The 12,860-nt window shown below is 40.0% G+C and overlaps 1 protein-coding gene across 1 annotated transcript; it reads right to left on the reverse strand.

Annotated features, from left to right (window-relative positions):
- Positions 1–7,181: 7,181 nt before the first annotated feature.
- LOC110288521 (olfactory receptor 4X2-like) lies at positions 7,182–8,185 on the reverse strand. Its single transcript, XM_021154845.1, has one exon. It carries the CDS (start codon positions 8,168–8,170, stop codon positions 7,241–7,243), a length of 930 nt encoding a protein of 309 aa, XP_021010504.1. The 5' UTR covers positions 8,171–8,185; the 3' UTR covers positions 7,182–7,240.
- Positions 8,186–12,860: the final 4,675 nt, after the last annotated feature.

The following is a 12,860-nucleotide window of genomic DNA, read 5'->3' on the forward strand; positions in this document are numbered from 1 at the left end:
GCTTCTAAGAGCAATTTCTAAAAGCCTAAAATCACAAAAAGCAGAATCAGAATTTCCTCGGAATTGATGAAAGGCATCTTCCTTGAACTTTGTAGCTTATTCTCAGGCTACAGTTTGACTTTGTAGTGATATAAGTGCCTAGAAATTCCTAGACTCTATCCTCGCAAATGGAAAGAAGTTATGCATGATGGACTCCAAAGGGAAATTAGAAATTATTTTTGAGATAAGAAACATGAGACTTAGGTTCAGCCACGTACTCAAAGTCACAAATTTCATACTTGGACTGTTGTTTGCAGTCTTCAAAAAGTCTCTCTGAATCTCCTACTCAAAATGACTCCCATCTATACTGGGAGGAGATCAATGCTGTCCAATGAGTGATAGAACTTCTCAACTCTAATTATTCTACAATTGGTAAAATTTACCAGGCTCCTGCACTTGTAAATGATAAAAGCAAAGTATAAGGTATTAGAGCATAGTTGAGTATACTTTTATTTACCTTATCACAAAGTTCATGGCATCTGTGAAAGTGGGTTCCCTAAAGTATTCTTGAAGTGAATACAGGTAGATCACCTTTAGGAGTTAAGTTAGCACCACCTTTAGGAATCTAATATCGTAAGATTCTGGTACAAGAATCTCCCACCAACTCATTCACAGAAGTGGTGGGAACATGTGGTATGTGTGGAGGCAAGATGGAAAACTCCCGGGTAAAATTCCTCAGAGGTGCCATCCCTATTTTTTTTTTTTTTTGAGACAGTATCTCTCACTGGGTCATGGGGTTTGGAAATCCTCCTAGATTCACTGGCCAGCAAATCTGAGATAGTCTCCCATCTCTGCCTCCTCAGCACTTTGCTTAGAATTAAGCACCATCACATCTTGTTTATAATATGGTTGCTGAAGATTAAATTCTGGTCCTCAATCTTGCATGGCAAGCATTTAACCAGCTGACCCATCTTCCCCGCCCTGGTTTTGTTTGGGTTAGGTTAGATTGGATTAGGTTGGCTTTAATTTAAAATTAATAATATGTAAGGTGTGTGTACAATGTAATCATCTTAAAAAGCTAAAAGCTAAATGGATTTTAAGTAGAACAACAATAAAGTAACCAACATCTTCTAAGAGTAAATTTAAAAAAAAAATTGAGAGAATTCCATAATGTGATCATCAGAGAAGCTAAAAGTGGACCACAATTATGACATTATTAAGTCTACATAATTTTAATTTTAAATTCTTATTTATTAGAGATACAATAAAAGACTCTTAAAGTGCACATTCTTTTCAGACAGTAAACTACTTAGACATCTGTAGGATTTAAAGCTGATTAAACATTAGAGATAAGCATAGAAGCTTAAATTAAACTGATCCAGTAAACAACATCCTTGAAAACCATACAGATCATCCATATGATCCCAGCACCTACTTGTGACACCCTGTGTGACATTTCCTATCTAAGAACCTCATGTACTGGTCAGTTTTAAAAGATGACATTGACTCAGCTGCCCTGGTCCACTGTTCCCTCTCTCCTAGTTTCCCCCCAAAGATATATCACAGGAAGGTTAGATAAATCAGACACATGAGCCTCTTCCTCCACTTTCTTTTATTCAATAATCATAAGCTGTTGTTTTGGAAGGACATTCTTGGGTTTCTCATCCTACTGAGGGAAATTCTGGGACAAGGAATCTCATGGCAAATGACATGGAACTTGGATGAAACAAGGTATCACACCTTCTGCTCAAGAGTATGTCATTCACCCACACCTCCTCTTATGCTGACCCAAATCTGGCTCCATTCTGGAGGCTGACCAGAAAGAAAGAAGAGAACCATTTCTAGTGGGAAAGGCAAATTCAAACAAAAAGGAAATTTTTAAATAATAACAGTAAGAAAATTAACAATGACTGTGATCCTATTTCAATGGACCACTTGTCAGTGTTATAATGCCTACTAAGACAGCTTGTCTCCACAGCTTAGTGGTCCTGACAGAGAAACATATTTCTGTAGTCAGATAAGTTTGTTGCCAGGAGAAATCACCTTTGTAAAATTTTTGTTGGAAACCAAAGAGCTTATCATCAGCACTTAGCCACCAAGAATTAGCTAAAACTGACGTGTTTGACATCAGGTCTCCCCAGCAAAACTGTAAGTTTTTGAAAGCACTTACAGAATGGCTTATATCCTCTGTAGCACTCTACACAGATTTGAGAACAGTATATAATAGTAAGTAGCTTTTGTGATCCCTGAGTCCTCTGTCTATTCCTAAATATTTTAGGAAGCCACGGCAACAATGAAGTAGTTCTAGAAACTGACCAGAGTCTCAGAGTACATGATCTGTTTGAAGATAATTCCAAGCACACCCCAAGAGAGACTTAGTGGCTGAACTTACCTTGGAAATACAAATAGCTTGCTTTGATTCTTAATCTTATTTTCCAGATCTTTTATATTCTGAAAATGGGGTAATTTTCATAGTCTCTCCAAGAAAAAAAATTTATTTCATTAACCATATCTGGAAACAAAGTAGGCAAAGAAATATGTAAAGCATGTTAGTGTTTATGAGTCTAAAACTTGGAGATCTTGGTTCAAGATTATTTTTCAGAAAATGTGGGTTTATCTCTCTCTTTCTTTATGTAGTGCCAGGGCTAATAACCAATGCCTTCATGGGGGCTCACAGATCCTGAACTACCAACCAAAGATTATGCTTGGGTTAGACATAGGCCCCCTACACCTATGTAGCAGGTGTGAAGCTTGGTCTTCATGTAGATTCCCTAACAATTGGAGTGTGGTCTGTCTCTGACTCTATTGCCTGCCTTTGGATCCCTTTCCCTGACCTGGGATACCTTGTCTGGCCTCTGAGGGAGAGCATACACTTAGTCCTACTATGACTCGGTGTGCCAGGACAGGCTCACATCCATGGAGCAGGGGACCTACCCTTCTCTGAAAGGAAAAGAAGGAGGGATGGGGAAGAGAAATGGACTTGGAAGGGGGCTATGATCATGATGTAAAGTGAATAGATAGATAGATAGATAGATAGATAGATAGATAGATAGATAGATAGATAGATAGACAAATAGGTTGATAACAAAATGCCTCATTATGCTACATAAGCAATCAACCCCTGCATTCCATCTCCAGACCCAAACTTCAGAGTTCTACATAGGCTTATCTCAATTCAGGGTCAGATGAGCTTAATATCTTTATGTCATCTGGAAAGTGTCAGGAATGAGAAAGTCTTAGACAGTGCCTTTGAATTTCTTAAATGAATATTTCAAAAAAAAGAGTAACCAATAGTTTCAAAAATTAACAGTACAAATTATTCTCAGCTAGCCATGTTACCAGAAGCTCACATAAAAATGACTGACTATAGAATCATCTCTGAGTCAAGGTGCAAGCTGACTCTCACTCTGTAATTTAGCCAGACAGGCAACACTCTAACATAAAGATATCTAAGGCCATCCTGTCAGCTGATAGAGAGCAAATCTGAGAAAGGCTCTCTGTTTGTAGAAGTGTGTAAAGCAGAGAAACCAACAATGAAATCAGTCAATGTAGGGACAGGATGCGCTGCTCAGTTGGTAGAGTACTTACCTACCATGTGGAAAGTTCCAGCATCTCATAAGACTGTGTCTTGTGGCACATGCCTATAACACCAGGACTTGAACTTGGTGGCAGGAAGATCAGAAGTCCAAGATCATCCTCAGCTACCTACAACATACAAGACCAGACTTGGGTATGTGAGACCTTTGTAGAGAATGAAGAGAGGAAGAGAAAAAGGAATAGAGAGAAGGAGTGTACCAGTGTGTAGAAGTCCACACCCTAGTGTTTGTCCATCCATGGAAAAGCCAAGTAAATGTGACAGACTCAAAATCTGCTCCACCCAAAGGGAGCAGATGTCATTAATGCTGCCAACTACAGCTCTTAACAATCATTTCATTAGGAAAGAGACAGAAGAATATAATAGTAGTGTTCTACTTAAAATCTATAGAAAGCAAGTTGGAAATGTTTGCTCACCAAGGATCATTAAGGTGTGAGAGATAAAAATTTAGATCAGAGAGCTAAATTCCCTGAGCGTTCCCTGTCTGGGGAGTTTCTGAGAACAGCAAAAGTCAATTTCTCATTTACTTTCTTCAGGGTTAAGAGATCTCTTTATCATTAATCTAATTAGAAAGTCAAGCTTTATACTTGCCCCTCATGATTAGGCCCTGTTGATATGGCCCCAAAGGTCTTCCCTCCTCTGGTCTCAGGTTAGCGATAAAGAAAAATCCAACATCACAAGCCACTAGGACATCCTCAAGGGACTCCAAGTGGCCTCTCCTGGCCTCTCACATCTCAGTGTGCCCATGATATCAATGATTTCCAGGAAAAGTATGGTGAAGGAAATCCAAGCCACATCACACACTTCTTTCACTACCTCTGAGTCATGGAATGGTCTTTGAGCTCATCTTGTCCTCCTCACGCATTGTAAAGATGAGAGCATAACCAAGGGAGAAATGGTAGAACAACTATCCCTGCTCTCTTTACAATTCTGACATCCATTGTAAGAGTTTTCCAATTGTTTATTCTTAAAATTATGAGCATTTTCTAACAAATTCTGAGAATATGATGATGGGGCATCAGAAAAACTAGAACTCCCTAACCACAAGGTGTAGTTTCCAAAGCAACAGTGTACTGCATTTACATTTCTTAATCGTTTTGCTTTTCAATGGCTCATATAGGGAAAAGTAACATTCTCCCATAGCAACAAGCATTCCTATTTGACAGATTAAACAACTAGTATTCAGAAAGGTGAGGAAAATTATTCAAACTTATAAAACTCATAAATGATTCTATTGAATAAATAGGTGTTGTGGAACCTACCCACCCACAATGTGAAAAGCAGATCAATCTGCAACATGTACCTTCTATGATCTGCTTCTTCGTAGTTCTGAGAATTATAAACCAAAGTCCAGATGTGGCATCACCCCCTCCCATCAGCATTCCACCACACTGCATGAAAACTAAAATTTTATTTTCAAAGCTACAGGAAAAAAATGTTTATTATTCAAGGAGATTTGCTATTCCTTCTACATTTTTATATTAACAAAGACCCCCATTTATCACTTCCAAAATAAATAACACTGATTTGTGTTACAGGCAGCATTTCTTGACTTCCCAATAAAATATCATCCTAAGTGAGGTTCAGTCACAAAAGAACACACATGATATGCATTCACTGATAAGTGGATATTAGCCCAGAAGCTCAGAATACCCAAGATACAACTGGAAAACCACATGAAACTCAAGAAGAAGGAAGACCAAAGTGTGGATACTTCAATCCTTCTTAGAAGGGGGAACAAAATACCCATGGAAGGAGTTACAGAGACAAAGTTTGGAGCAGAGACTGAAGGAATGACCATCCAGAGACTGCCCCACCTGGGAATCCATCCCATAAACAGCTACCAAACCCAGACACTATTGCAGATGTCAACAAGAGCGTGCTGACAGGAGCCTGATGTAGCTGTCTCCTGAGAGGCTCTGCCAGTACCTGACAAATACAGAAGTGGATGCTCACAGCCATCCATTGGACAGAGCACAGGATCTCCAATGAAGGAGCTAGAGAAAGTACCCAAGGAGCTGAAGGGGTTTGCAGCCCCATAGGAGGAACAACAATATGAACTAACCAGTAACCCCAGAGTTCCCTGGGGCTAAACCACCAATCAAAGAAAACACATGGTGGGACTCATGGCTCTAGCTCCATATGTAGCAGAGGATGGCCTAGTCAGTCATCAATGGGAGGAGAGGCCCTTGGTCCCATGAAGGCTTGATGCACCAGTATAGGGAAATGCCTGAACAGAGAAGCAGCAGGAGAATGGCAATGGGATAGGGAATATTCAGAGGGGAAACTAGGAGAAGGGATAACATTTGAAATATAAATAAAGAAAATAATGAAAAATTTAAAAAAGAAAAGAAAAAAATGATTAAAAGCCCCAAATATCAAAAAGAGCTTGGAAGGAATTGTGTAAGTACACCAAGGCTGATAGAATGGGATGGAGAACTATAACCAAAGCTTGAATTTTTCTTGTCTCTACACACAGGTACACACACATGTATACACACTCCTGAGTACTTAATGAGGTTCAATTGCTTTGAAAGTAAGAAGGCATCTCTCAAATTCACTTATATTTACATTACATTTATATTATATAATATATTGTATATTACATATCACATATCATGTACCATATTGTGTGTTATATATTATAAATTGCATTTTACATACAACATACTATGAATTATTATGATTATTTTATGTTATATACTACCTGTTTCATGTTACATGCACACTATGTTATATGTTACAAGTTTATATATCATAAATTATAGTTATTACATATAACATATTATATTATACATATATTTTAAAATATATTTTAAATATGATAAATGTTTTTAAGAGAAAGAAAAAAGTTGTTGGCACAACATAATGAGAGATGAAAACTCAAAAGATGCCCCTGAGATCATTTTTTTTGTCAGCATCTACTGCTCACCATGCAGCTGATTCTGTAGAGTAGTTTCAAGGGGAAACAATTTTTCAATCATTCTTGCTCTTTATACTTTTGAACAAATGCCAGTAATGCTGCAAAACATCCTTCACTTCGATTTTCTGTTAATCTATTATAAACTTATACATAGGCTATATGTTTTTTGAAGAGTAGCACAATAATGGTATTGTTGTGTGTCTCTGTTGTACAGCATATGAGTTGTGTCCCATCAAATTATCACATCTCTAGCGATGTTCATTGTGAAAAATTGTATAAAAGTTGTTTAAGAAGGTACATGATTCCTTTTATAATTAAAGGCATCTGTCAAGATATAGTAAGATAGCTTATTAACGCTTATTTCTCAGCCAGAACAAATAAATATTCTCTTAAATTAAGAACTTGTTTCTATGCACTTATAAGACAAATTGTTCAAATTAACTCTATGAAGCAAAAATACTTCTGTCCCATGTCATAGTTAAATTACCATAGTGAATATAACCCAAAATATGTATAGTCTAATATTCTGCTATAAATACTGCCACAGTATTATAGATAGTAGTAAGAATGCACACAATTTAAAACAGCTAATTCCATAACAGCATTTCCATGACAGGACTTAATTTATAAGTATTTTAGAAGATATTATCAGCTAAAATAATGCTAAATGAGCACTCCTTCCCCTCAGTGCCCATCAGTTTGGACTCAGCACCATTCCAATCCCAACAGCCAATATCGAGACTCTATTTCTCATCTACTTTCATTGTCCTGAACCATAGACTCTCCATGGCTTTCTTCACTTCTGCATTTCTCAGGGAGTAGATGAGAGGATTGAGCAGGGGGGTTATCACTGTATAGAACACAGCTATCATCTTGTCTACAGGTAGGGTATCAGAAGGCCTCAAATAGATGAAGACACATGGACCAAAGAACAACATAACCACAGTGACATGGGATCCACAGGTGGACAGAGCTTTGCGCCGTCCCTCAGCACTCTGAGTTCTCAAATGAAACAAGATGACTCCATAGGATGCTAAGAGGACCACAAAGCTGATCACAGACAGTGTTCCCCCATTGACAACAATCAGCAGACCAATGAGGAAGGTGTCTGAGCAGGCAAGTTTAAGCACAGGAAGCAAGTCACAGAAATAATGGTCAATGATATTGGGGCCACAGAAGGGCAAAGGAAAGATGAGAAGTATTTGGGCAAAGGAATGCACAAAGCCTCCTATCCAGGCTGTTCCCATGAGGACTGCACACACACTTTGGTTCATGATGCTAGTATAGTGCAGGGGCTTACAGATGGCCACATAGCGGTCATAGGCCATCATTGTGAGCAGGAAAATCTCAGTGCCACCAAAGAAGTGCATGAAGAAAAGCTGTGTCATGCAGCCCCATACAGATATTGATTTCTTTTCAGCTAGGAGATCCACGATGAGTTTTGGGGCTGTTGTGGAGGAGTAGCAGATCTCCACAAAGGAGAGGTAGCCAAGGAAGAAGTACATGGGGGATCCAAGACTTCTGCTGGCTACCACAGTGACCACCATGAGAAGATTCCCAAGCACAATGGCCATGTACAAGAGCAGAAATATCACAAAGCAAACTCTCTGCACCTCTTGATTAGAAGAGAGTCCCAGAAAAATGAACTCAGTCACATTGTGTATGTCAGCCATAAGGGAGCAAGGTGGGTGGTACAATCTGAAATGATAAGAAGAATACGTGAAATATGTAATTTAAATAAAATCTTTTTCAGGAAACCTTAAATTAAGTATTAAAAGATAAGGAGTTAATAATTATAATAAAAGCATACCAAGGAGACAGAGAAATTCTGAGTGTGTTGTGTATGATTGTAATTGTGGAGAAAACAACTAAATGTAAAGCTGAAGACAGAGACTATTCCTGATATATAAAGGGGTGTTGGGGACTTTGAACTTCCCCTACAGTCAAAAAGGAATCATTAAGAATGTCTCAGCCTATGATCAAAAGTCCTTGCTGCAGAGTGAAGTCAGAGAGTTGTAACCACTCATAAACTAAAAAAAAAAAAAAAAAAAAAAAAAAAAAAAAAAAACCCCTCATTGTTCAACAAGAGGCAGACAGGAGAGTGTTGATATATCCAAGCTAGGTGATTTTCTCATAGTTTTGACATCTTTACTATACTTTCCACTAAAGATTTCCTTCTTTGCCTTTCTCTTGACTCATTTTCCTGTCTTGGTTTATGGGGTGGAGGGTGTTCTTCAATATCTCACATATCTATTAGTGCTTTCAGAAGACAGGTCCACGATACACCTGCCTTGACATTCAACATCCCTTAAGAACAACAAACCTGTACACAGTGACAGTCTGTGACCTTCATTCTGTTTCTCCTCCAAGTCCATACAGTCTATATGCATCTATTTGATGACACCATCATAATCCAGCCCATGCTCAATTTTCTTCTTTGCTGGCATGCTCATTCCCTCCAAGCTTATGCATCCAGTGTCAGTGGTCTCTCATCCTTTTAAAGTGCCCACTCATGCTCTGGGTCATCCTTACCTAGAGACATCTATCTATCTATCTCCTCAGGAAATCATCCAGACTGCCACTGCCACTGACTGACTTGAAAACTATCCTAGTATATTCCAGACAATTCCAAAGTAATTGAGGACTATATGCATCCCCAGAGGCTCTCCTACAGCAAGACTCCAGGGCACCTGAGGGTAGGAGCCAGATGACTTCCATTCATATCACAAAGTTCCCTCCCTTCAAGGCTCAGACTGGTGAGATGATTTACTTTCCTACAGGCCAAAATGGACACACTGCAGAGAACACATACTCCAGGAATTGAGAAGATAAGTCCCTATCCAGACTCTTCTTTTCTTTTCTCAGAGATAAGAACTCCACAACCTCCCATATCCATAGATCCTCACAGCCAGTGGTCCCTCTTCCCTCATGACATTTTAAAATCACAGCATTTACCACACTGAACAACAATTATCTATATAGTCAATCTGACTAGCTGTAGTTTGTAGCTTCCTTAAGGCATAGGCTGTTCCTTTCTCATCACTTCCCAGCCAGTACTTTATGTATCTCATGGCACCATTCCCCTTTCTTTCAAAATACATTCGATCAATACGTATGAAAAAGCTCCTGAAGACAAACTAAGACCACAGCAGAGTTCATATAATGTTGCTGCTTTGAACACACAGATGCAAAAACAGTCTCTGAACTCATGCTGTTTCTCTCTGAGCCAATGGAGAAGCACTAAGTCAGCTATGTCCTACTCCTGCCGCCCTGGAGTAGTAGGATAAATCTACTCCCCTTTGCAGTTTTAAACTTAAGGCCTCAAATCTACCTGATTTTTAAGTAAAAGAAAAGAAGACTTGCCTTCCAGATGTGCCATAGAAATTTGAGCACTCAGACAGCTCAGCCTTAAGTTCCTGCTGCCTAGATGACATCTAGGGAGAGGATATGATCAGATGAGAGGAAGAGGTCCCCAGAGATCTGAAGTCTCTCTCCTTCATAATAAGACATAATGCCTCATGGGAAGCAGTGCTTCAAAAGCCTCTACAGAGAACATTAGAAATCAGAGATAAATGCAAATCAGTTGAACTCACCCAGTTTTCCCAGACCACTGACCCACAGGGATCATTAACAGATGAGAATTAACCTACCCATCATAAGTTTAATCTGCTGGCTTCACATAAAATGACACTACTGATCAGAGTGGCCCAAGGATTAGGGAACATACATGTCAGAAATTTGGAAAAGGACATCTATTGTCTGGTGAAAAAAAAATCAAATAGACATAATAGTATAAAACAGAGGCTCGAAGCCAGGAGTAGCTCTACCTTTAAGAAGGTCTGGTTCTGTCTAAAAGCATGTTCCCGTTTTCCAACCTAGTAGAGAGGAAAACTTCCCATGACATTAAGAAAGTATTGGCCTCTTTGGTAGCAGACAGAGGCGAGGTAGCCATGAGATCCTTCAAGCCCCAATTGTCTAGCTCTGGCCTTACTCTCTGGTCTGGAGAAGTTTGGGGGAACCACAAGGGCATCATGCCTTCCTATGGAAACAATTGTAGGCCTCAAAACTAACCAGCTTGGAACTTTGCCTGACCAATCATTCTAGTTGGATCTGCCTGCCACCTCAGCTGACTGAGACACAATCTACAGAGTAGAGTCCATCCAAAACATAGACTGCAGAGAGGGGTCTGCCTTAGGCAGTCAGCAGAGAATGGTACCATGATTTTCATTGTCAGGCTCATGGCTTATACCAACTTCCTGAGAACTCCTGCTGCCATCAGGATTGCCCAGCCAACACCAGGAACAACCAGATGACTAAAGTACAGTGTAAGAACATAATCAACAAGACCCAGGGCAATATGGCACCACCAGAGCCCAGCTATCCAGCTACAACAAACCCTGGAAATCCTAATGAAACCAAAGCACAAGAAGAAGATCTTAAATCCAGTCTTATAAAGGTGATAGAGAAAACAGGGTGGAGGGGAGTTGGGGATTTAGCTCAGTGGTAGAGTGAAGGCCCTGGGTTTGGTCCTCAGCTCTGAAAAAAAAAAAAAAAGAAAAAAGAAAAGAAAAGAAAAGAAAAGAAAAGAAAAGAAAAGAAAAGAAAAGAAAAGAAAAGAAAAGAAAAGAAAAGGTGATAGAGGCCTTTAAAGAACACAAGAATAAATTCCATATAGAAAAATACATTCAAACAGAGGAAGCAAATAAATATAAAGAAATACAGATGTCTCTCAACTGAAGAATGGATACAGAATATGTGGTAAATTTATACAATGGAATACTACTCAACTATTTAAAACAAGGACATCATGAATTTTGCTGACAAATGTATGGAACTAGAAAATATCATCCTGAGTGAGGTAACCCAGACCCAAAAGGACATGCATAGTATATACTCAATATAAGTGGATATTAGCCAAAAAGTTAAGAATACCCATGGTACACCCCACAGATTCAAAGAACTTAAACAAGTAGGAAGGCCCAAGTGAAGATGCTTCAATCCCATTGTCTTAGTCACAGTTTCTATTCCTGCACAAACATCATGACCAAGAAGCAAGGTGGGGAGGAAAGGTTTCATTTAGCTTACTCTTCCACATTGCTGTTCATCACCAAAGGAAGTCAGGACTGGAACTCAAGCAGGTCACGAAGCCGGAGTTGATGCAGATGCCATGGAGGAATATTAATTACTGACTTGCTTCCTCTGCCTTGCTCAACTTGCTTTCCAACCCAAGACTACCAGCCCAGGGATGGCACCACCCACAATAGGCCCTCCCCTCCTTGATCACTGAGAAAATGCCTTACAGCTGTATCTCATGGAGGCATTTCCTCACCTGAAGCTCGTTTCTCTGTGACAACTCTAGCTTGTGTCAAGTTGACACACAAAACCAGCCTGAACACCCACCACTTAGGAGGAACAAAATAATCATGGGAGGCAGAAGGAAGAAGGGACCTGGTTGGGAGAGGGGAGGGCTAGAGGAAAGGGGACCAGGAACAGGCATGGGAAGAGACAGGATAGAGGATCAGAGAGCCAGAAGAATGAATGGAAATATGCAGCTGCTAGGGGTTAGGGGGATCTCTAGGAAGTCCCAGAGACCTGAGATAAAGGAGGCTCACAGGAGTCAATGCAGTTAACCTTAGTTGAAATACCCAACCACCAGTGGGGATATGGAACCTAAAGAGACCACATCCAGTAGCCGGACAGGATCCCAAGAGTAGACATGGGACACCAACTCACCTACAAAACTTTGAATCAAAATTGGTCCTGTCTAAAAGAAATGCAGGGACAAAGATGGAGGAGACTTAAGAAATTTCTAAGCAGTTACCAGCCCATTTTGACTCATCCCATCGACAGGCACCAATCCTTCATACTATTAATGATGCTATGTTGAGCTTGCACACTGGAGCCTAGCATAGCAACCCTCTGACAGGCTCTCCCCAGCAGCTGACTGAGACAGATCTAGATACACACAAACAATCATCAGACAGATTTCAGGGATCCCTATGGAAGAGTTAGGGGAAGTATTGAAGGCCTTCAAGAAGATGGTAATTCCCACAGGAAAACCAACAGTTATCAACTAACCTAGACTCCTTGCAGCTCCCAGAGACTAAGCCACTAACCAAAAAGCATACACAGGTTGGTCCAAGATTCCTGCACACATGTAGCAGAGGGCTGACCCAGGACAGGATGTGCCTAATCCTGCAGAGACTTGATGTACCAGGGTGGGGGGATACCCAGTGGGGGGATACCCTCAAAGAGAGAAGGGGGAGGAAGTTGGAGGGCAGCATTTGAGATGTAAATAAATAACAGAAAGAGAGAGGGAGGGAAGGAAGGAAGGAAGGAAGGAAGGGAGGGAGGGAGGGAGGG

This window comes from Mus caroli, chromosome 2, assembly GCF_900094665.2.
Source record: "Mus caroli chromosome 2, CAROLI_EIJ_v1.1, whole genome shotgun sequence".
Classification (NCBI taxonomy): domain Eukaryota; kingdom Metazoa; phylum Chordata; class Mammalia; order Rodentia; family Muridae; genus Mus; species Mus caroli.

What these genes read in the sequence shown, in the direction of transcription:
- LOC110288521 (XM_021154845.1), bottom strand. Translation starts at nt 8,170, where the DNA reads ATGGCTGACATACACAATGTGACTGAGTTCATTTTTCTGGGACTCTCT.